Below are 26,819 nucleotides of genomic sequence, written 5' to 3' on the forward strand. Positions count from 1 at the left end.
TAAAAACCTATAAAATATTGAAGGAAAAATTAATTAGTTTTAAAGTAAATGTCTAGTTAAATTAAAAAAATATGTCTGAAGCAGATAATTACACATCTAACCATTTGTAATCTATGTTACATTTTGCTTTAATTAGTGTATATTCACTTCTCTTTTCTTTGAATTACGTTGAAAAAAATCGTTAACTTTTGCATGTTAGAGAGATATATTATGTGTGATTGTTATAATTTCATATTATCTCGCATTCAATATGCATGAACAGGTTTAAAAACAAAACATAAAAAACCCACAAAAAACCCACAAAAAAAAACACAAATACAAATACAAATTCCTGCGACGGCGCGTTCCTACACGCATCAAAATTGCTCTGCAAAATATAGCTTTTATTTCTCTAGAGCACACTGGGGTATTATCGACCATTTAAGGATAAATTCACTGCATCAGAGAGTTGCACTGTCACATACTGCTCAAACATCAATGATCCGATAGCCTAATCAAAGAGCCATATTTATTGACCAACTGGATGTACAGACGTTGTATGACCTTGAGATAACCTTCAGTGTTAATCAACAATATATGCTGGGTATTATCGACTACTTCCGGGTGTTATCGACAGTAAGAACACATTTCTAAGAACTTGATAGCATCATTTTATTATCGACAAAATTTTCATCAAAACTACACATAACACACTCCTCAATCATACAAGAATCTTCTTTTAAAATCATAATTGTAACTACAGAAATGCCGAACAACATATAGGTGGCCGAAAATAAACTATAGAAACAAAATACAAAATGTAAGTTGTTTCAAGCTTGCAGGGCCTAACAGTCAGCATCCCGATTCAGGTTTATGAGAGTTGCATCGTTGCTGCACAGCTTAAACTACAAGTATAACACCCTACCACTGCAAAGATTTACCACCTGTTTACTGTCAACCTGGACAAAACAGTTTCTCAGAATCAGAATTCAATTCTTCTTGGAAATCATCAACACTGTTAGCCCGAGTTTCCTCTGGCCCTGACACCATGTCTGGTGTAGGCCTACCAGACATGGTGTCAGGGCCAGAGGAAACTCGGGCTACAACACTGTCGGAGTCAAAAAATGATTGAAAAGTATTTTTTCGTTTTAGTATTCGTTTGCTTCGTTCCCTTTCCTCTCTCAGTCGTTTTTGTTCCTCTGCACGCTGTTGCTTTGCTCTTTTTTCCTCTTCTTTCTGTCTTTTGTTTCCTCCCCTGAAGTTGACTGTAGTCATTTGTAATAGAGCTCCAGAAACACATTCAGTTTATTTGCTTCAACTAAGTAAAAATTTACTTAATCTAGCCTTTTACATATCGTAATAGATTTGTCGAAGTGACAGAACTGAAATTTATCATCAATCTAATACGTAACCAGGTGCTATTTATTAGTTTAAACATATTTTATTGCAAAAGGTTTACAACCGGATTGGGTACAAGTTATTACAACTTATGTTAATTATTTTCTATTGTTTTGTTGTTATGCTATACTATTGTTATAATTTGTAAATAAAGTGGGAACAGTTATGTATATGTTACAGTGGGATTAAAGCTTACATCCGATTCATTTGGGACTGTTCTAGTAAATGATATAAACACATGTATATATCTAAAAAAATATATAATCTAATTAATAAATCCTTTTGTTGTAAGTTTAAATCCATCAAATTACCAATTTTATTTTAAATATACTGGTTATTTTAGCTATATTCCACTTCACATTTTAATTCTGATTGATCAATTACACCAGGGGAAAAAAATGTAATACGTGCCGGTGAGCGTATTCGAACATGTATTCAATTACAAAACAAGTTCACGGGAACTGTCACTTAAATTTATTTTATCTTTTTAACCATTACACTACCGTACAAATTGTTTATAATAACGTGTCAAATATATATATAACCTTTATACTGTCAAACTATACATGCGGAACTCCCCTTTATTTTTCGGTTTAGCTAGCGGTAATACAATACAATACAAATACAATACAATACCCTGCGATTATAATTTCGTCATGGTATTATCGACCATCCCATTTTTTCTTGTAGCTGACTAGCCCGAGTTTCCTCTGGCCCTGACACCATGACATGGTGTCAGGGCCAGAGGAAACTTGGGCTAGTAGCTGACCTGACTATCCCATTTTTCATGAAATCTTAAAATACTCTTTCAAGTACAGTTCATGCAATAAAAAGCTGTCAGAATATCTATTTGTACATAGTAAAAAACACACCTCATTTTCCCTTACCTGTTAAATTTTCCCGTTACGTTGCGTCGCTTTGAAAGACCCGCGCTAGTTACTTCAAACGATGTCATCCATTAGGAATTTAAAGACTCAGAAATCTAAGGATAACCTCTAGTTATTCCGAAGGGAGTATTTTGAGTGGTGACATGACAACACTTTTAACGACTTTTATCAAACTTTAATTAGACAAATGGTCGATAATGCCCCAGTGTGCTTCTAATTATAACGACCGAATAAAATATGAAGAAACAAATAGAAAGAAAAAGAAAACATCACTTCCGAAATAAAGAAGGCAAGATTTGTTTTGTCCATCCCATCACACATACATACAATGAATAAAGAAATAAATCAAGTGTAATGTTCACACATGCATGAAATACACGTGTTAAATTTGAAAAAAAAAAAAAAAAGAGAGAATTTCTTGCCCCTTCACTCTTTTTTTTTCAACTTCCTATGAATACGATTCTGGAATATACTATACATCACGTTTTGGCAGGATCATCGGTTTAATGTCAGGTGAATACTTTAGAGTAATAATCCAATCATTTTCGAGCCATGTAGGATGCACCCCCTACATGATTTTGCCTGGTCTTGTCCGTTATTTTTCAGGTTGGATGGCTCGCCCGGTCTATTTATTCTCTACTATATAGCACTTTTTAACGCGAAAATAGATACACCTGACGAACAGTATAGTTCATAGTTCAATAGTTTTGTATATAGAAGTATATTGGCAAGTTTATGTTGGTAAATGCCCTGCTAGACTAGTTGGCAAACTGATGATTGAACCATGCCTTTTAATTATGACGTACATGTAACTAGTACAGATTAGACTATATATAGCTACCTTTTCATCCGATCCGGTTACTACCCGACCGCCTTTAGAAATATTGTGAAAGGCGAGTGCCGCGAAGCGCGTTACCAAACAGTAGGTCTTAAACATTAATACAATCTAGTCATATCTTATAAAGGGATAAGCGTACGCAATGTGATCTCTGAACTTTAAACTATTAACTTTTCAAAAAAAAAACACGGCTTATTTTGTTCAACGTTCAGGTTTTTAGTATGACCCGCGTTCCTGCAAGCAACTGGTTGTTACTTGCTGGCCTAGTACACCTGATAAGCTGACTGATGGAGAAGCTACAAGCTTTGCGAGATTGGTTTTGGGACGAAAAGTTTTGGCTCATGAGCAATGCAACATGGCAGGACTTCGAAAACCCGCCTCCTGGCGTTTACTACCCATTAGAGAGACACATTTTTCTTCCTAGTATTGTTCTGGGAGTTCTTCTAATCGGAATACGACTTGCGTATGAAAGGTAAGACATCTTTGACAGCGGCCCGGTGCCGGGCGAGTAACATCATGGGATTTCTGGTCTAATTTTACGTTGACAGCTTTGGTATTTGTGATATGTAATGGGGAATTGCTTAATGTTTACAGATTTATATCAATCTTAATGTTTCAGTGGTTTTTTAACCGCTGGATTGATAAACGACCCGTGTATATAAATCTGACACAAGGCTTTTAACTGAAGCAGGGAAAGGGTAATGTCAGGATTTTGGTGACCGGACACAGTGGTTAACCATGCATGGCGCTTACCGTTCATGAGATTAAACCGTAAATAATTCTCCCTATATAAGATTATTTACATTCACCATTCATAGAGTGTCATGAAGGGAAGTAAATTTAAGTATTTCTATATATTTTTTATTTTATGAAATATGTGAAAATCTCCCATTGTACAAAACTTCACATGATTCCGTTGTTTTCAATTCTTTTTTTCCAGTTTCAAACATATCTGACAAAATGTTTTCCAATTCATCGCCCATGCAATTTCCTAACTTTACCAGGAAAACACTTCATCAATAAATCCATGAACAATTTACATCTGTCCGAACCCTATAGACATATTCCAGTTCTGTGTCATGTTTCTACCATGTGGTACCTGGTATTCATTCTTTGATTAATCTCATAATATCTGTAATGATCCCTTTTAATTGTATAAAGCCATATAATAAAATAGATAAATAGAAAAAGAAAAAGAAAAGCAATGCAATTGAATAAATTATATTAAATTTTTAACTGCTTTGAGTTGGCAAATGTTGTTATCCTAAGCAATCCACAAGACTCATTGGAATCTGCTCTTGTGGTTTGAGTCTCCTCGGTTAAGATTGAAGTCCAGGTGATATAAAAACTTGTTAAAATGATTATAAAATTAGCTCTTAGTTCATGTTCAACTGGTTTTCAGGGGGTGGAAGTCTCTTTCTTTAACCGTTATCATACAAGAAAACATCAGTTTGAATGTACTGTAATGTCGTAGGGAATAAATAAAATCCAGATTATCTGGAGAAAATTTCTGGCCTTTTGAAGTAAATGGAACTGACAGGGTTTAACTTGTACGTTTAGTTTTGAATTATAAATTTTCATTTCATAATTTCATAAATGTGTTTGAATACATTGTGTGTGTGTGATAATATTTTCTATACTGTAATGTGTACAAACATATTGTGGTTTTACGATATCTAATTCCCCGGCTAGCCTAACAGCTTACATCTAACAGGAGATATGTGTCAATGTGAGGCTTTAGAAATCATGGATTAGCCCTCATTGAACTTTCTATAAGTTTAGAGTCCTGGCTCTAAACAGTTAATACTACCTAAATACCTGGTAACTACACCAAGTTTACCTGTACATTTAATTTGGTAGGATATATTTCATGACCTTGATATATACATGCTTCATACCCGCCCAAATAGAAAAATCCACAGTGAGAAACTCAACATTTTGAAATCCTATTCAGGTCTTCAGACAAGATGAATCATGTTCAATATACACAGATCCTCACAGTTTGGGCTTTAGATAGAAGACCTCTAAAAATTGTGGTCCTGTTGGCTAATTTGACAAAATGAACATTTGATTATGATTTTATGTGAAAGCAGCATGGTCATTTTGCCAAACAAATACAGTTAACATATTTCAATCACGTAATAAATAGTCTAGATTACTTATAATAATGATTTTTAACAATAGTTTAACAACAAGTCACACCCTGGTGTGTAAGGCACAATAAGGGATTAATAGAATCTTACATAGGCCTGCTCCATGGACACTGGGATATCTCAATCCGATTGCAAGAGCTATTTTGAGTGGTGTCATGGCGTGTGTGAGCTAGCTGTCTTTTCCCTTCCCCAGTAAAAGACTGATAGAATCTTAACATGTGTCTGTTCCGTGGACAGAGATTTGGCTAACGCGGGTTGAGATATCCTTGTTCGCGGAACAGACCCATGTTTGATTATTATAAAGCTTTTATGAAAGTTTTTCATCACGCCATCTGCAATGATTTGGCATGGTTTCATCTTGGCTTTGTTGATGATACAAGTAAACAATTAAATCATAATACTCTTCTAGATGTAAATATAATTTACCTACTACATGTATACGCATATGCCTCAAGACAAAGCTTACAATATTTGTGACAGGTGTTGATTTCATGGTCATGTCGTTTACAGTAAATTTTATCATATCCTGTTTATAAAATTGGATAAAGAGCTACCAAGTTTGTTGAAATAAATGACTTTGACCTACATTCAAGGTCACAGGGGTCAAATAGGCTAAAATGTTATAAACTACAGTACTACTTCTCAATAACCAAGAGGCCACTAGCCAGGGAGTTGATATTTAATCTGTAGCATGCTGGGGTGAAGGGCTGTTAAGTTTGTTCTAGGGTTGGGTCAGTGATCAATTCTAGTGAAGAATTAATTGATTTGAAACATTTCTAGTGGCATTGATCTTAAAAACTAAAAATTGATTTGTGAATTTTCTGTAGTGGTTTCCCGTTTTCCGGAATTAGTCTACAATGTTGTTTTCTTTAGTAGTCAACGCAAATCTGCAGATGCTTGTAGTGGCACTAAAGCATTTGACTGACCCATGCTACTTTACAAAATTGCGGACAGGTTTGTTTAATCAACCTTGTATCAGCCTGCCAAGGTTTGGTGTTATGTTAATGTTTAAATGTAAAGATGACCTTTAAAACAAGGAAACGTGAAAATATCATCTGATTCCCATCATTTGTTTGCTCAAATGAATGGCCTTGACCTACGTTCAAGGTAACAGGGTTTAAAAAGACTAAAACCTTTCAATGACATCTTCTCAATAACCAAGAGACCAAGGGACTTGATATTGGGTCTGTAGCATGCTTGGGTGAAGGGCTACTTAGTTTGTCCAAATGAATGATCTTGACCTACATTCAAAGTCACAAGTGTCAAATAGGTTTAACGCTTTAAATAACATACCTCTTCTCAAACACCAAGAGTCCCAGGGAGTTGATATTTGGTCTGTAGCATGCTGGGGTGAAGGCCTCTGGCTTCCAAATTTGTTCAAATGAATGACCTTGGCCTACATTGAAGGTCACATGTGTCAAATAGGCCTGAATCTTTAAACAAGGATTTCTCAAAAGCCAAGAGGCTCTGAGACCGTATATATAGTGCCATTAGTATGCTGGAATGAAGGACTGTTACATTTATTTACATGAATAAACTTAGCCTACTCTGAAATTTGAATAAAGTGGTATATAATCAGCCTAGTATCTGCATAAATGACCTAGTTGAGTGATACAGGCCCATTGGGCCCATTGTAGAAGTAAATCCACACTTTGAATCCCTAAGGATTATGTAAATTGTTCAAAGAGGATACGAGATGTTATTCGAGTAATCAAGGGGTTAGTCCTGAACGGTTAGTTATGTGGGCCTACAATTGAAGTCAAACATCCGGGTTCAATCTTTAGTGAAAGCATTGATAATCTACCATGAACTATATGTTACACTGATATCAATGAAAAGAAACCACGCTGTTGTACAGATTACAATCCAATCTGTTCTGGATTCTCACTCCTAGTGAAAACAAACAATACTCATTCATGTAGTGCAGAATCTACATGTACCTTGATTTCTAAAAAGTATTGGCATTTCTTGTCAAGGTTTAATTGACAGGAAAAAGAGATAGATGGTTAATTTCAAAATATTTCATCTCACAATTTTATTATTTTATTAATTCTCTAAATAGTATAAATTTGATTTAGCATTCATTCTTTAAAAAGAATATTTTAGATAAACTGTTTTGCTATATTTACAATGTTGATACACAGTATTTTTTTCTTAAAATTCTCTTCAGAAAGCTTTTTTATGCATTTTTTTCTTGAAATTCTCTTCAGAAAGCTTTTTTATGCATATAAAAATCAGGAAACTATTAAATTTTGTGGGCTAAATTGTTGGTCATATGATTAATAAAATATTTTATAAAGAAACACCTGTCCAGACGTTAAATATACATTTTTTTTAAGCAACGTTGTGTATACTATATGGTGGTGTAATAAAATTATTTTACAGCTGCCAGAACACATGTTACAGAATTTATACAGTAAATAAGATTATAGCTGTTGACAATCACCTGGGAACTGTTTCACTGACAGGGGGAGTACAAGAACGGGAATGAGCTGTAACGATATTTAAACTTTAATACTTTTTATAAATTGAGAAAATTTTGTCATGATTATCCAGGGAAGCTATATCAGTCATGTTGTGTGGTCTAAAAGTATTTTATGCTTTTTTGTATCTAGATCAGGCTTAGGTTGGGCTTAGATTAGGATCAAGGTACGTAGAACCATCAGGCCACCTTACATACATGATATGACATATATGAGTATACATATATCTATAAACATTATGTATATATGTACTTGGTTACAGGTACATGTGATACATGTGGACCCAGGTAGAATTGGAGCCTGATAGGACTCCAAGTAAACTTGGAGTGTACTCGGAGTGCACTCCCAAGTTTACCTGGAGTCCAAACAGAGTGCACTCCAAGTCAAAACAGAGTGCATTCGGAGTGCACTTTGTGTAACCTTTAGTCTACACTCAACTATAAGTGTTTGTAAGAAATTGCTTGGGTGCATTCTTTTACAAATATAGTACTGTCTTTTCTATAATTCAAGATTTTAGAGACAACATCCAGTCTTGGATTTATAAGTGATGTTTTCTCAAGGTAGATTTAACAAGAAGCAAAACTGACTGCAGATCCCAAATTTTGATCAAGAGTTAATCAGTTTTAATGAAAACATTGATCATATATCAATAACAAGTATTAAAGGATTTCATTTGTTTTTAAGAGATATTTTATACCAAATAAAATTTTATACCAAATTTTAATTACAAAGCAAGACATATGATGGTTTTACTTAATTTAAGACTGACATTCACAGCCATTTTGTGATACCTAGCATAATTTGTTTTCTTTGGTTACTAAATATTTGTTTAATAATAAATATAATCTTTGCATTTGTAAATAATTCTTAGAACATGTATGACCGACAATATTGATATTTTGAATGTACCACATTCCACCATCGTCGGATACCCATGGTTGATTGTATCGCTTCACTTATCATTGGGTGGTCATCTAATGAGTGGAGCATCGTAAATGTGTAGGTCACAGTGCACCCAAAAAAGTTTTGATTTGGGAATTTTTTTTTTTTTTTAATTTTTTTTTTTTTTGAACTATGTATTTTTTTTATTATAGATCAGTAAGGTAAGTTTTCATTAATTAATATAAGTGTACAAACAGATGGGGGGGGGGGGGGGGGTTTGACCTGTGCCAATAGACATGATTCATGCCCTTATTTAGGTCTGATGCTGGACAGTAAATGTTCTTTCTGTATATATAAATGTTTTAATATTGATATAATTATCCAAACGTGATGATAAGACTATTCCTATAGTCCTATAAATATATGTTATTAAAATTATAGCTGATTTTAGTTTTTAAGTTAATGTTTTCTGTATTTGTAGGATATTGGTGGTCCCGTTTGCCCAGCACATGGGCCTGACCTTCAAGAAAACTTACCGTGTAGAGAAGGAACCCCGACTCTGGAGGCTGTGTATGTGACTGACAAGTACCCAGAACAGGAACTAGTCCAGGTAATGCAACATATTATGATTAATAGCACTGTATATCTGCTACCTGTTTAGTACCTATAGGCCTATTTATGTCTGAGAGTTTCAGTCAAGGACACACTTGCATATCCCGAACCTTCCTTTCGGAAATGTGAGGTAGGGAGGGAGGAAGGGAGGGGGCTGGGGGTGAGCGGAAGAACAGAGTCCCAATTTTGGACTCTAAATTTGCAAGACCTAATTTCATTGTAAAACTTCTGTGTTGACTATGAGCTTTCACACAAACTGAGCTGCCTAAAATATGAAGTTTTTAAGCTTTAAAAATGCTCCCTTGTGGTTTTTTGCATAAGAAAGACAATTGAAATACAAATTGTATGATGTCATTTTAAATACCGGGGTATGATGTTAATTGCCAGTTAATTCAAACAAGCCAGAAAAACCTAACACAGGTCTATAGTAACATACACATCGTATAACATGGTAATTTGAATACAAGCTGCAATATACCGCTCGGCTAGAGAAAACTTCTCTTTAGCTCGATTGGTTGAGCATATTGTCATATTATTGTCAATGTTCACAGATAAATTACTCCATGGTACAGTAGAAGTGAGAACAGAATCAATGTTATAGTTACACTTCCCCACACAGATATTGTGATGTATCAGTCTATAATATGCAGTCATGCATGGATCTCCTCACCTCACCCTGAATGTATCTCTTTATAAAACCTTAAGCAGCCTTTCTTCAAAGCATCCACGTTTTATGCAGTTTGAATAAGTTAATCATAACGAGCTGGTACAGTGAACGCGTGACATTTGAAAGGGTACTAGGTATAGCCTAAATTTACCTGACCTAAGTAAGATGTAGACTTTATATCTACATTGATATATATGTGTGTGAATTAATGTCAAACCTCTGCAGTTCAGTGAAATTGCTATCTGTATTTTAAAAGACATCATGTGGGATTTAAAGGTCAGCTGAGCGAAACTCGGTGACCTTTTCCAATCCGGCTTCGTCCATCGTCCTGTGTTGTCTGTTGTCCATGATTCATCAATAGTTAACATTTTCAAATTTTCGGCTTCTCAAAAACTGTTTAAACTATTTTTGAGGAAATTTTGCCGAAACCTGCCTTGGGTAAAGGTCTACCAAAATTGTAAATGATATGGTCACTACCCCTCAGGGGCTTTCGAGGCAAATGGCCAAAAGGGGTCAAATTGACTGATATTGCAAAAATCATCTTCACAAGACCCAGATATCGCTGAATGAAATACACTCTTCATAGATGGAAGGTTCTTAAGATGCTCTATCAAAATTTTAAATTTCATGGCCCCTGGACCTGGGTTTCACATTCCCCCTCGGAAGGGGCTAAATTTTACTATAGTTTATATAGGAAACTCACATATTTTAGCATAAATTATTTTATTTTCATTGGAAATTGGTTAGCATTTGGTCGGGGCTAACTTTTGTCAATGACATGTTACCAAAGAATGTGTCAAGGTGATCGGAACCCAGCTATCGGGTCAAAAGTGAGGTCAAAAATAAAAATCTGAGTAATTTTTTCAAATGTCCCAAATTTCACTGGTATCATTGAGCTTGAAATACGAAGGGATGTTAAGGAAGATACTGAAGCCGACAAATTTATAAAGTGTTATTATGTTATTCTACCTAATAAAAACTTGGACTTATAACAGACACTGAAGCCATTTGTAACATAGTTATTCACTTTGAATTTAAAAGATGAAAGCTCAAACTTTTGGATGGGGGAATAATAGCTTTTAATGAAACTTTTGGAAACTTGTATAAACAACATACAAGAGCGTGTGGTTGTTTTCACTGATCATGATTAAGGATTCACTTTTGTCAGAGATGAAGCAACATTAACGCTGTTATATTTGCTGTAAACAGGAATTATCCAAGAAGACAAGTCTGACTGAACGACAGATACAGAGATGGTTCCGACACAGACGAAGTCAGGAAATGCCTGGGAGGATGAAAAAGTTCCGGGAATGCAGGTATGTCTGGTATCGAAAGACCTCATCAAAGGGTTTAGTGTTATAGTCAGGCAAATTAAACAAGCCAACATTTCAAGTAATTTTGTTATATATCTGAAAAACCTAATGGACTTTAGTACATATACACCATAGTTGAACTGGTATGAGGGACTCCAGGCTATTTTTTTCCCACAACATTATATTATTGTCCACTCCAGGGTATTATTGTCCCCTCCAGGGTATTATTGTCCCCTCCAGTGTATTATTGTCCCCTCCAGGGTATTATTGTCCACTCCAGGGTGTTATTGTCCCATCCAGGGTATTATTGTCCCCTCCAGTGTATTATTGTCCCCTCCAGGGTATTATTGTCCCCTCCAGGGTATTATTGTCCACTCCAGGGTATTATTGTCCACTCCAGGGTGTTATTGTCCACTTCAGGGTATTATTGTCCACTCCAGGGTATTATTGTTTCATCCAGGGTATTATTGTCCTCTCTAGGGTATTATTGTCCACTCCAAGGAATTATTGTCCACTCCAGGGTGTTTTGTCCACTTCAGGGTATTATTGTCCACTCCAGGGTATTATTGTCCACTCCAGGGTATTATTGTTCCCTCCAGGGTGTTATTGTCCACTCCAGGGTATTATTGTCCACTCCACTGGTATTATTGTCCCCTCCACGGTATTATTGTCCACTCCAGGGTATTATTGTCCACTCCAGGGTATTATTGTCCACTCCAGGGTATTATTGTTCACTCCAGGGTATTATTGTCCCTCTCTAGGGGTATTATTGTCCACTCCAAGGAATTATTGTCCACTCCAGGGTGTTTTGTCCACTTCAGGGTATTATTGTCCACTCCAGGGTATTATTGTCCACTCCAGGGTATTATTGTTCCCTCCAGGGTGTTATTGTCCACTCCAGGGTATTATTGTCCACTCCACTGGTATTATTGTCCCCTCCACGGTATTATTATCCACTCCAGGGTATTATTGTTCCCTCCAGGGTATTATTGTCCCATCCAGGGTATTATTGTTCCCTCCAGGGTATTATTGTTCCCTCCAGGGTATTATTGTTCCCTCCAGGGTATTATTGTTCCCTCCAGGGTATTATTGTCCTCTCTAGGGTATTATTATCCACTCCAGGGTATTATTGTTCCCTCCAGGGTATTATTGTCCCATCCAGGGTATTATTGTTCCCTCCAGGGTATTATTGTCCACTCCAGGGTGTTATTATCCACTCCAGGGTATTATTGTCCACTCCAGGGTATTATTGTCCCCTCCAGGGTATTATTGTTCCCTCCAGGGTATTATTGTCCACTCCAGGGTATTATTGTTCCCTCCAGGGTATTATTATCCACTCCAGGGTATTATTGTCCACTCCAGGGTATTATTGTCCCCTCCAGGGTATTATTGTCCACTCCACTGGTATTATTGTCCCCTCCACGGTATTATTATCCACTCCAGGGTATTATTGTTCCCTCCAGGGTATTATTGTCCCCTCCAGGTTACTCCAGTCCACTCCAGATTACTTTAGTCCACTCTAGGGTATAATTATAATAAAGTGTGTCATAGATCTGTTATATACACATTTTATTCTTTCACTTTCAGCTGGCATTTCCTGTTTTATTCCTCAAGCTTCTTTTCTGGGTTGTATGTCCTGTGGGATGTAAGTTTCTATATTTGTGTGGGGTTTGTTTGTGTGAAGCTTGGCTTTGGTTAAGATTTACAATCATGCAGTCACCTGCATGAGAAATGCATTGAGATTTTTTTTGTGTTGCATGCAAAGCATGGTGGTCACTTACATGTAGGGATCCTTTTGGCCATATAGCCACCTTCATTATTGGCCACAGTTACCATTTAGTTTTCTGGGCTTTTTTCTTTATTTGCTTGCCAGATTAGATAATAATAATTGCATGTGCTGCAAGCATCATGGATTAGAGTTTGAACCCCGGTAGACATTCCATTTTTTGCTGATGTTATGGCCATTTGCATTTAGGAAATTTTGATAATTAGCTGTTTTCTAGACCTCTTGCCAGATCCATAATTAGTAATTAACTGTTTTCTGTATTTTGCGCTATTGCTTGTCACATTAATATCAAATATGTATATACCAAGCTGTATTCTCTGAGTGTTATTCAGCCCACATGCCCCATGGGCAAGTCATCACTATTGTTGTGGTGCTGTGTTCGTCATGAACATCATCTCTAAACATGTACATCTCTAAACATATACATCTCTAAACATGTACATAATCTCTAAACATATACATCTCTAAACATGTACATCTATAAACATATACATCTCTAAACATGTAATCATCTCTAAACATATACATCTCTAAACATGTAATCATCTCTAAACATGCATGTACATCTCTAAACATGTACATCATCTCTAAACATATACATCTCTAAACATGTACATCATCTCTAAACATATACATCTCTAAACATGTAATCATCTCTAAACATGTACATCTCTAAACATATACATCTCTAAACATATACACCTCTAAACATATACATCTCTAAACATATACATCTCTAAACATGTAATCATCTCTAAACATATACATCTCTAAACATACACATCTCTAAACATACACATCTCTAAACATATACATATACATCTCTAAACATACACATATACACCTCTAAACATATACACCTCTAAACATATACATATACACCTCTAAACATGTACATCTCTAAACATATACACCTCTAAACATATACATCTCTAAACATATACATCTCTAAACATGTACATCTCTAAACATATACATCATCCCTAAGAATACTCTGATTTATGTGCTTTATGTGTCGGTGTTAAGAGGTGTATAAATATACATAGAGAATACATGGTCAGTGTCTTAAAATATAAGCTGTATTTTGGCGAGGGTAAAGAAAGACAAAAGTGGCGAGCCTTGGCGAGCCACTTTTGTCTTTCTGTCCCGAGCCAAAAATACAGCTTATATTTTAAGACACTGACCATGTATTCTATTTATCCTGCAACAGTCATCAAAATAATCATCAAAAATAATCATTTTGAAGTGAAACGGTGTCAAAAATGACAGAAATATGTTTGCCTTTTTAACGTAGTTTCACTTTGAAGTAGGTCAGTCGAACTGACGCACGTGCTAAGATTCCAAAATACAGCTGTTTTCCGTCACTGCCGTATACAGCAAAAATATATACGGTGGGTGTATTCCGACAATGCGGTGGCAGTTGCAGGATAAATCTCTAAACATATACATCTCCAAACATATACATCTCTAAACATATACATCTCTATAAACATGTACATCTCCAAACATATACATCTCTCATATACACCTCTAAACATATAAATATACACCTCTAAACATGTACATCATCTCTAAACATATACATCTCTAAACATGTACATCTCTAAACATATACACCTCTAAACATATACATCATCTCTAAACATATACATCTCTAAACATATACATCTCTAAACATGTAATCATCTCTAAACATGTACATCATCTCTAAACATGTACATATGCATCTCTAAACATGTACATATACATCTCTAAACATATACACCTCTAAACATATACATCTCTAAATATATACACCTCTAAACATGTACATCTCTAAACATATACATATACATCTCTAAACATATACATCTCTAAACATATACACCTCTAAACATGTACATCTCTAAACATATACATCTCTAAACATGTACACCTCTAAACATATACATCTCTAAACATGTACATCATCTCTAACCATATACACCTCTAAACATGTACATCATCTCTAAACATATACATCTCAAAACATGTACATCATCTCTAAACATGTACACCTCTAAACATGTACATCTCTAAACATATACATCTCTAAACATATACACCTCTAAACATGTACATCATCTCTAAACATATACATCTCTAAACATGTACATCTCTAAACATGTACATCTCTAAACATGTACATCTCTAAACATATACATCTCTAAACATATACATCTCTAAACATACACATCTCTAAACATGTACATCTCTAAACATATACACCTCTAAACATATACATCTATAAACATATACATCTCTAAACATGTACATCTCTAAACATGTAATCATCTCTAAACATATACATCTCTAAACATATACATCTCTATAAACATGTACATCATCTCTAAACATATACATCTCTAAACATATACATCTCTATAAACATGTACATCATCTCTAAACATGTACATATACATCTCTAAACATATATACCTCTCAACATATACATATACATCTCCAAACATGTACATCTCTAAACATATACATCTCTAAACATATACATCTCTATAAACATGTACATCATCTGCATATACACCTCTAAACATATACATCTCTAAACATGTAATCATCTCTAAACATATACATCTCTAAACATATACATCTCTAAACATATACACCTTTAAACATATACATCTCTAAACATGTACATCTCTAAACATATACATCTCTAAACATGTACATCTCTAAACATATACATCATCCCTAAGAATACTCTGATTTATGTGCTTTATGTGTCGGTGTACCACCTGATTCCATGCAAACTCTGTAAAATGTCCATCCAGCTGATGTTGTAATGAAAAATTCATGCAGCTTTATATCAGGCAGAACAGTTTTTATCACCCCTTCTTTCTCAGTTAAGCCTGATGATCACAGGCTTATTATAATAGTGTGCAAACTTACTGTGGTAGGAACAATAGTGAGATTACAGTTCTAATCTTCTCCAAGAAAAAGAACAGGTTTTTTTAGGTCATCTGACCCGAAGGGTCAGGATGACCTATAGTCATCATGCTTCGTCCGTCGTCGTGCGCCGTGCGCCGTGCGTTGTGCGTCGTGCGCCGTGCGCCGTGCGCCGTGCGTAAACTTTTCACATTTCAATCTTCTTCTCAAGTTCCACCAGTGGGATTAAGCTGAAACTTGCCTGAAATGATCCTGAGATGGTCCTGACCAAGTGTTGTTATTTTTCGGGTCAGTCCGAAATCCAAGATGGCCGCCTTAGCCGCCATTTTGAAAACACATTTTAAATTTCTTCTCAGTTCCACTAGTGCTATTGAGCTGAAACTTGCCTGAAATGATCCTGAGATGATCCCGACCAAGTGTTGTTATTTTTCGGGTCGGTCCGAAATCCAAGATGGCCGCCATAGCCGCCATCTTGAAAAACACATTTTAAACTTCTTCTCAAGTTCCACCAGTGCTATTGAGATGAAACTTGCCTGAAATGATCCTGATATGATCCCGACCAAGTGTTGTTATTTTTCGGGTCGGTCCGAAATCCAAGATGGCCGCCATAGCCGCCATCTTGAAAAACACATTTTAAACTTCTTCCAAGTTCCACCAGTGCTTTTGAGCTGAAACTTGCCTGAAATGATCCTGAGAAGATCCCGACCAGTGTTGTTATTTTTCGGGTTGGTCCGAAATCCAAGATGGCCGCCATAGCCGCCATCTTGAAAAACACATTTTAAACTTCTTCTCAAGTTCCACCAGTGCTATTGAGCTGAAACTTGCCTGAAATGATCCTGAGATGATCCCGACCAAGTGTTGTTATTTTTCGGGTCGGTCCGAAATCCAAGATGGCCGCCAAAGCGCCATCTTGAAAAACACATTTTAAACTTCTCCTCAAGTTCCACCAGTGCTTTCGAGCTGAAACTTGCCTGAAATGATCCTGAGATGATCCCGACCAAGTGTTGTTATTTTCGGGTCGGTCCGAATCCAAGATGGCCGCCATAGCCGCCATCTTGAAAACACATTTTAAACTTCTTCTCAAGTTCCACCAGTGCTATTGAGCTGAAACTTGCCTGAAATGATCCTGATATGATCCCGACCAAGTGTTGTTATTTTTCGGGTCGGTCCAAATACAGCTCGACACAGAGACATCTCGAAAACAGGGGTACAATCTCTAACCTATACATCATCCCTAAGAATATCTGGATATGTGCTATGTCGGTGTACACCTGTTCCATGCAAACTCTGTAAAATGTCCATCCACTCTGATGTTGTAATGAAAAATTCATGCAGCTTTATATCAGGCAGAACAGTTTTTATCACCCCTTCTTTCTCAGTTAAGCCTGATGATCACAGGCTTATTATAATAGTGTGCAAACTTACTGTGGTAGGAACAATAGTGAGATTACAGTTCTAATCTTCTCCAAGAAAAAGAACAGGTTTTTTTAGGTCATCTGACCCGAAGGGTCAGGATGACCTATAGTCATCATGCTTCGTCCGTCGTCGTGCGCCGTGCGCCGTGCGTTGTGCGTCGTGCGCCGTGCGCCGTGCGCCGTGCGTAAACTTTTCACATTTCAATCTTCTTCTCAAGTTCCACCAGTGGGATTAAGCTGAAACTTGCCTGAAATGATCCTGAGATGGTCCTGACCAAGTGTTGTTATTTTTCGGGTCAGTCCGAAATCCAAGATGGCCGCCTTAGCCGCCATTTTGAAAACACATTTTAAATTTCTTCTCAAGTTCCACTAGTGCTATTGAGCTGAAACTTGCCTGAAATGATCCTGAGATGATCCCGACCAAGTGTTGTTATTTTTCGGGTCGGTCCGAAATCCAAGATGGCCGCCATAGCCGCCATCTTGAAAAACACATTTTAAACTTCTTCTCAAGTTCCACCAGTGCTATTGAGATGAAACTTGCCTGAAATGATCCTGATATGATCCCGACCAAGTGTTGTTATTTTTCGGGTCGGTCCGAAATCCAAGATGGCCGCCATAGCCGCCATCTTGAAAAACACATTTTAAACTTCTTCCCAAGTTCCACCAGTGCTTTTGAGCTGAAACTTGCCTGAAATGATCCTGAGAAGATCCCGACCAAGTGTTGTTATTTTTCGGGTTGGTCCGAAATCCAAGATGGCCGCCATAGCCGCCATCTTGAAAAACACATTTTAAACTTCTTCTCAAGTTCCACCAGTGCTATTGAGCTGAAACTTGCCTGAAATGATCCTGAGATGATCCCGACCAAGTGTTGTTATTTTTCGGGTCGGTCCGAAATCCAAGATGGCCGCCAAAGCCGCCATCTTGAAAAACACATTTTAAACTTCTCCTCAAGTTCCACCAGTGCTTTCGAGCTGAAACTTGCCTGAAATGATCCTGAGATGATCCCGACCAAGTGTTGTTATTTTTCGGGTCGGTCCGAAATCCAAGATGGCCGCCATAGCCGCCATCTTGAAAACACATTTTAAACTTCTTCTCAAGTTCCACCAGTGCTATTGAGCTGAAACTTGCCTGAAATGATCCTGATATGATCCCGACCAAGTGTTGTTATTTTTCGGGTCGGTCCAAAATCCAAGATGGCCGCCATAGCCGCCATCTTGAAAAACACATTTTAAACTTCTTCTCAAGTTCCACCAGTGCTGTTGGGCTGAAACTTGCCAGAAATGATCCTGAGATTATCCCGACCAAGTGTTGTTATTTTTCGGGTCGGTCCAAAATCCAAGATGGCCGCCATAGCCGCCATCTTGAAAAACATATTTTAAACTTCTTCTCAAGTTCCACAATTGCTATTGAGCTGAAACTTGCCTGAAATGATCCTGATATGATCGTGACCAAGTGTTGTTATTTTTCGGGTTGGTCCGAAATCCAAGATGGCCGCCATAGGCGCCATCTTGAAAAGCACATTTTAAACTTTTCTCAAGTTCCAGCAGTGCTATTGAGCTGAAACTTGCCTGAAATGATCCTGATATGATCGTGACCAAGTGTTGTTATTTTTCGTGGTTGGTACGAAATCCAAGATGGCCGCCATAGGCGCCATCTTGAAAAGCACATTTTTAACTTTTCTCAAGTTCCAGCAGTGCTGTTGGGCTGAAACTTGCCTGAAATGTTCCTGAGATGATCCCGACAAAGTGTTGTTATTTTTTAGATTGGTCTGAAATGCAAGATGGCCGCCATATCCGCCATCTTAAAAAACACATTTTAAACTTCTTCTCCAGTTCCACTGGTGCCATTGAGCTTGAAATTGGTGAGGATGTTAAGGAAGGAGTGCCAACAAAGTGTTGTTATTTTTTCGGCCTTGTAAAAACTTTGGCATGGCAGCAATGGGGGCCATTTTGTAACATGATTGCGCAATCATGGTTTTCCTGAACAACACCTATTTCAAACTTCTTCTCAAATTCCACCGGTGGGATTCAGCTCTAGCTAACTTACCAAAAATGATCCTTAGATGGTCCAGACCAAGTGTTATTATTTATTGGGTCGGTCAGATATCCAAGATGGCCACCATGGCCAACAGTGCCACTATATATATACTTGCTACAGAGAATGCATACTACAATAATATAAGGGTTTTAATTTAGAGTCAGATGACCGTTAAGGCCCCTGGGCCTCTTGTTTAAAAACAATATACCAATAGCAATTAAAGTATACAATTTTAACTCTAATACTAATATTATAACATGCCCCCAGTTTAGTATATCACCACAACTCTTAAAAGCAATTACACATATGATGTAAAAGGTAGCATATACCCTTAACTCTAACAAAACTTACAGGTATGATGTGTAAAGTAATATCACCTTATCTCTAGAATAAATCACAGGTATGATGTGTATAAATCACAGGTATGATGTCTTGAGTATATAAATCACAGGTATGATGTCTTTAGTATATAAATCACAGGTATGATGTATATAAATCACAGGTATGATGTGTATAGTATATAAATCACAGGTATGATGTTTATAGTATATAAATCACAGGTATGATGGTGTGTATAGTATATAAATCACAGGTATGATGTGTATAGTATATAAATCACAGGTATGATGTGTATAGTATATAAATCACAGGTATGATGTGTATAGTATATAAATCACAGGTATGATGTGTATAGTATATAAATCACAGGTATGATGTGTATAGTATATAAATCACAGGTATGATGTGTATAAATCACAGGTATGATGTGTATAGTATATAAATCACAGGTATGATGTGTATAGTATATAAATCACAGGTATGATGTGTATAAATCACAGGTATGATGTCTTTAGTATATAAATCACAGGTATGATGTGTATAGTATATAAATCACAGGTATGATGTGTATAAATCACAGGTATGATGTATATATGTAGTGTATCACCTTATCTCTAAGATAAATCACAGGTATGATGTATATCACCTTAACTAACAAAAATCAGAGGTAGATTGATGTGTTGGCAAACAGAGTGTTATGTACGTAGTACATATCACTTAAGACAATTTAATTATAATGTAGCTGGTACATCACAGTTATTTTAACACAAATCACAGGTATAACTTCAATCTATACCTTTTTATTATGATAATATTTATATTAGTTAGCAGAATGTTTTATTTTAGCCTATGTGACACCTACATGTATTGATCGTGTACTTGATGAATTATTTATGGGATTGATTTTACAGAAACAGTACCTGTGGGATAGTAAACATTGCTGGATCGACTATCGACACCAGGTATGTATACGGAGGCTTTAATAGCGATACCAGACTTTGGTTAACCTTCGTACCCCTCCATAGTTTTTTTCTCTGGTTGTCTGGCAGGAGTTTTAACAATAACAGTTAAGTGTCAGGTCCTCGTGTTTATAAAAACACAGATTTTACAATGTCCTTTATAATCGAGCTGCCACTTTAAAAATAATCTTTGAATACAATTTGTAGGCATGTCAATGCAAGTTTATAACGAATGTGTAATCAGGTCTCAATGTGACCGTTATGTCTTGTCAGTAGACATGTAATGCAGACTTTTTATTGTCCCCGAGTTCCATTATGCTGGGTTTGAATTGGACTCCCAACTTGAGGGTGCACCTACATTGTATATATGTAATGTAAGACTTGTCAAGGTTTAAAGTAAATACACTTTGCAGCTGTTTATTAAAATGGTGATTTGGAGCAGGCGTTGTGAATACCTAATACATTGAAGATACTTTATGGTTTTGGAAGCATTTATAAAACTGAACATTGATCCACTTTAATAAACAGGGCTATTTAAATCACCCTTTGCCAGGGATGAGTAATCTGGTTGTAAACAATCGACATCTCTAAATTCTCAGGAAGTACTTAAAGAATATTTCTCAAAACTACGTTTATGAAGCTTCAATATCCCTTTGTCCCTGGTAGTGTTTAAACGGCAGACAAACCAACGTCATTGATTTTAACAATTGAAGTGTGTTGTTCATATTATCAAAATGCACGGGTCTTTCAGAATTATTATATGTAGGTTTTCATTTGTTCCTAATTGTGCATGAATATTTAAGAAATCAAAGAAAAAGAAAATGGCTGACACTACATTATGGCCATATTGAATTAGACTTATGAAATTCATTGTTAATTTTTTTCTGAAGATATATCCTATGTATCGCTCTCTAATTACATAATTAAAAGTCAAATGATGTAGGTTCCCATTGATCCTGTAATAGAGTTTTATTCTAATCAAATTTAAATTTAAAAATTTCATCAAATAAAAAAAAAAAAAACAGAAGAAAAAAAGCCAGTAGTCATGAGCCATATTGGATTTTACATTAAAGCTTGTATTACTTTTACTCCAAAAGTCCTCTGTGGAAATTTCTTATATTTTTAGATTTCCACTGGTCCCAAGTTGTGCATAAAGAATGTTTTAAACTGATTGAAAGTATGGAATTGTTGATAGCCTGCCTAATTACTTTAATTGAGCATAATCAATTTCCCTTTTGATGCCTAATTACTTTAATTGAGCATAATCAATTTCCCTTTTGATATTTCTCAGGAAGCAAATTGCATGATCAGTGCAGGTTTCAAACAGGCAGTCATTTTGAGTATAAGGATAGTTTAAGTTCCGTACGTGTGGTAATGCTATTTCTCTGTATGTAGATCTTTAAAATTAATGAAAATTTACTTGTACATGTACATGAGGTTTTTTTGTCTCTGTTTGTACATGTACAATTTTGGAAATGATCAGAAGTACATGTAGTTATTATTATTTTGTATTGAATACCACATGTTAATTGAACATAATTATTAAGAGAAAACACTAAGTACAGAAAAGATAAGATTATTAGTCCACGAAATTTTTGGGAACTGTATTGGGCTGACCTACATTTTGACCTTTGATCTACATCAAGGAAAACGTTTCAGCTCAACTTTTTTTTTACTTTTCACTGGAGCTTCTTGATTGGGGCATCTAGTTCACTTACGTCAAAATTCTGATATCACGTATTAGTATTAGTAGTATTACTGAATTCCTTCACATTTTAACACCACCAAAGGTGATTACTGAGTTATTGAATAGTATGGCATGGCGCCAAACATCCAGTGTCTACAGTGCCTTTTTCCATGAATTCATCACTGTTTGTGCATTTTTGACAGAAAAATTTCACATCCGGTAGGTGACTAATTCACTGAACTGACTTGTTTTATATAGAACCATTACCCATTATGCAAATTCACATTAGGTTTGTGACTGTAATTCACTGAACTGGCTTGTTTTACATAGAACCATTAACCATTATACAATTTCACATCCGGAGCCTTACTGTAATTCACTGAATTGACTTGTTTTACATAGAACCATTGACCATTACACAATGATTTGCACCATCCCCCTGGGATCTCTAAATGTGACAATTATCATGACCTAGTGCTGCCAATTAAAGAGGAATATTAAATCCTTTGTTTGAAAAGTGCTTCAGTCTAGTTGTCAAAGTCATGTGTTTGGCCTAACGGAGAATGATTTTTTTAATTCCTTAATTTAAATGTTTCAGCATGTGCCAAACGACGTTTTCTGGTTCTATACCATAGAGCTGGCATTTTACTGGAATCTTGTATTTATGGTACTCTCCGACCACAAGAGGAAGGATTCCAATCAGATGTTTCTACACCATGTTGTTACCATCTCTCTCATCTACTTCTCGTTTGCGTCCAACATGATACGTATCGGCATGCTGGTCCTGGTTGTCCATGATTCCGTCGACCTCTGGATGGCTGTATGTACATTTTATTATAACTCATTGTAAGATTGTGTTCATCACTTAACTTAGCTGTTCATGGTCCCATAAAACATTTGGTCCTTAAATTATGGGTCAATAAAACAAAGATTGCTGTCCTCATTCACTTAGGTTTTGTTGGCATAGTTAACGAAATGGTCTAGAATTTGGTGAATGTCAGTTTCATTAAGGGGAGACAATTCCTACTATTTCCTTTAAGTTTACCACCAGGAGATACTAATGCTTTGTTATTTTACATTTCAGGGTGCCAAGATGGCAAATTATCTGAAGAAAGAAACATTAACAGATACAATGTTTGGAGTGTTTTTTATTGTCTGGCTATATACAAGACTGTACGTCTATCCATTTAGGTAAGTTGACATTGAGAGATTTGTCTGGTTATATTCGAGTCTGTACCTCTTGTCCATTTAGGTAAGTTGACATTGAGAGATTTGTCTTGTTATATATACGAGTCTGTACCTCTATCCATTTACGTGGGTTATATATCGAGTGATATTTGTATGGTTATATACGATTCTGTACCTCTATACATTTACATTGTAGGTAGGTACAGGTTAGTTGACACAAATATACATATGTATCATTGACAATGCACAGATTGAAGTATTGGTGTTCACTCTGATGGTACACTCAAAGTTCACCTCAAAGACAAGAATTCCTTAATGCTTTGAAGACTAAATAACTGGACAACTTTAAACATAGATTGTTTTCGAATAATAAAATTGGATCTGACGTTTCGGAAATAAGGACATATCAGTAATGAAATTTATCCTCAATAGCTATCATTCTTTAATATTCATTGGAAATGTGATGATTTTAATAATTGAAGGGATATTTATATGAAGTTCTGATAATTTTGCCATGTTTCATCACTCATGTGATATCTGTGTACTTACAGGGTAGTGTGGTCGGCCTCCATTCAGTCTCTGCATTATAACCCAATTTGGCCGGCCTATTGGCTCCTGAACGGTCTACTCTGGGTTCTACAGGTGCTTCACATTATATGGACAGTCATGATCCTTCGCATCTTTGTCAACAAATTTACAGGCGAGAAAAAGGTAAATAACCCCGTCTTAGTCGTACATGTCTTTTAGTATGTGCTGTGCTTGGTTTGTCGCCTCTAGGGATCATCGACAACCTCGGCGAGGATCTTCAAGGGGAAGCAACTGTTGCTTATTTTTAAGATAAATCCAGATGAGTTCAGGATATAGGACAAAATAATTGATTTACAAAAAGCAAGCATTAGGACATTATCTCCTTCTGCGAAGAATTTGTTTGTAAATTTATAATGTATGATTTCTGTTTTGATAATGGTTGAAAATGCCTGTTTGAGATAAATAAATTATAGAAAAACGTTAGAATCATCAACAATGACCTGCTTTATCATTGAGTACTCCAAACTATTTTCTGCACAAATTGTTTTGCTTGCTGCCTGGTTTGTACAAGGGGAGATAACTTGTTCATACTCTCCTTGATGTGTTTACAATATTGAAAAGTTGATAAAAATGGTCCTCACCCATCAAATAGACTCGCCTTTTACAATTAGCAATCGGGAAGTGAAATCTCAAATTGTTTCAATATTTCTTTATTTGATACTTAAATAGAAAGTAGGATAACTACTTCTGATTGGTTCAAGCATCATTTCCAAGAAATACAAAATTGACTGTGCTGGTTCAGGTGGCCGAATAGAGATTATGATAGCAATAAAAAGGTTGCATGGTTTAAGGCAGTCAGTAATGAAATGCTTGTATTATGTTACATGAATGTGCAATTAAACAAAAATCACAAATATGGATAAGGTTAAGGGCTGTTTATCTGTAATAAGCAATACATTTCTTAGACATGTTTCTTTTAACAAAAGTTATCAAAGATCAGATATATAATACAGATCCAGATCAATTAATAAAATATGGAGAAAAAAGATGCAGTAAATTGAATGAACGACACTTTAAAAAGTATAAAGGAACAAAAATATGTTGGACAATAATTCATGATAACCTTGGGGAAATAATCGTGATGTAGTTTATCAGGAAACGTGATGGATATTTTAAACACCACGATCAACCGATCTAAGGATTGAACTAATTAAGTCATAGTATGGCAATTTAATTGAACTTTAAAGAGTAATTCTGCATCCTTCAGTAGAATGTCAACACAACCACAGCCTTTTCACCACTGGTGTGATACGTACTCCATGTTTGATTGTTCTAGACAATTGTAGTATTTGAAGTGTGGAGAAATGCTGAAGAAAGAATTATTGCTAATTAAAAATATCCGTTTTATTACAGATTAAAGACGTTAGGAGTGACACGGAGGAATCTACAGGCGGAGAGGAAATAGAAAATAAATACGAAGAAATCAATACTAATGGTTCGCCATCAATGAGAAATCCACGACCTTCAGGCATCAGGAAAAAGTGCAAGGCATAAAGGCTGGTTGATAGGGTCACGAAAAATCTGCTCCAGCTTCATCATATTTCACTACGAAATTCCGTCCAAGACATTCTGCTGTGCTAAAGCTGAAGCAATTTTAAAGAAAACCAGGAAGGTTGAATATCATAAAGATTCACAGTACATTGTCATAGTATAGCCATAAATATAGATTTTGTAGTGATTTGCTCAATTTTGAAACCTGAAAATCATTGTCTAACGTTAATCCTGACTCTTCTGTGGTAGCTTTTCTGATTACAAATCAGATCAAGAAATATAGAATCTGATCCCAGGCAAGATTGAGATTTGAATCTAGGAAATTTCTATTTTTAAAAGATGCATATTTTATGTAGAGTAGCCGAATCCACTTCTCCACAGAGTAGCCGAGTTGACTTGTACACTGCTTGCCACCTCAATGTACATACATGTAGATTATAATGTAGATGAAAAAAAAAACTGTTCATCTGTTTACAATCTTGTACACTTAACACTATACAGTGTACACCTATATACATTCCTCTGGTCATTGTCCGATAAAGGTGACAGATTTTAATCACCGAAACGTCATGCACATAAATCCTTCCCTGGTTGTGATAGACCAAAGTCTATTCAATGCTATACCTATATAAAAGAACATCTTTCATAACTTGGGGCCATGGTGTCCGAGTGGTTAAGGTATCCCGACACTTTATCACTAGCCCTCCACCACTGGGTTGCGAGTTCCAAACCCACGTGGGGCAGTTGCCAGGTACTGACCATAGGCCAGTGGGTTTTTTCCGGGTACTCTGGCTTGCCTCCACCTTCAAAACCTGGCATGTCCTTAAATGACCCTGGCTGTTAATAGGACATTAAACTAAATAAACCATAACTTTGGACAAAATGTATATATTTATATTAACTTGGTCAGTAATTGGCTATGATACCCGTCCAGTTTTTCTACCAAATCTCTTATATCTCATAAGTCATAGATCATAAACACATAAAACAATATAGTCACTTGACCTTCTTAATTGGTCAAAGTCGGCTCGATGTACTTATGTAGTTATGTTAAAAAACCTACCAGGCCAGGACAGTTAAAATTTTGAGTTTGAACAAAAGGTCATCTCTGGTTGGGTACAGCAATTAAGTCAATGCAGTCTGTCTGATCATTGTGTAAGATAGAATTACTGTGTGGAGCATCCGTCAAACCATC

At 36.0% G+C, this 26,819-nt stretch overlaps 1 protein-coding gene across 1 annotated transcript; it reads left to right on the forward strand.

The window, feature by feature from the left end:
* The first annotated feature begins 3,334 nt into the window (after positions 1 to 3,334).
* Positions 3,335 to 26,371, forward strand: LOC117344169 (ceramide synthase 5-like). Its single transcript, XM_033906823.1, has 10 exons — positions 3,335 to 3,574; positions 9,102 to 9,194; positions 9,972 to 10,026; positions 11,109 to 11,215; positions 12,800 to 12,857; positions 20,623 to 20,673; positions 22,956 to 23,177; positions 23,442 to 23,548; positions 24,097 to 24,256; positions 25,487 to 26,371. The coding sequence occupies exons 1-10, from the start codon at positions 3,390 to 3,392 to the stop codon at positions 25,625 to 25,627; spliced, it is 1,179 nt and encodes a 392-aa protein (XP_033762714.1). The 5' UTR covers positions 3,335 to 3,389; the 3' UTR covers positions 25,628 to 26,371.
* Positions 26,372 to 26,819: the final 448 nt, after the last annotated feature.

This window comes from Pecten maximus, chromosome 15 (genome assembly GCF_902652985.1).
Source record: "Pecten maximus chromosome 15, xPecMax1.1, whole genome shotgun sequence".
Lineage (NCBI taxonomy): Eukaryota > Metazoa > Mollusca > Bivalvia > Pectinida > Pectinidae > Pecten > Pecten maximus.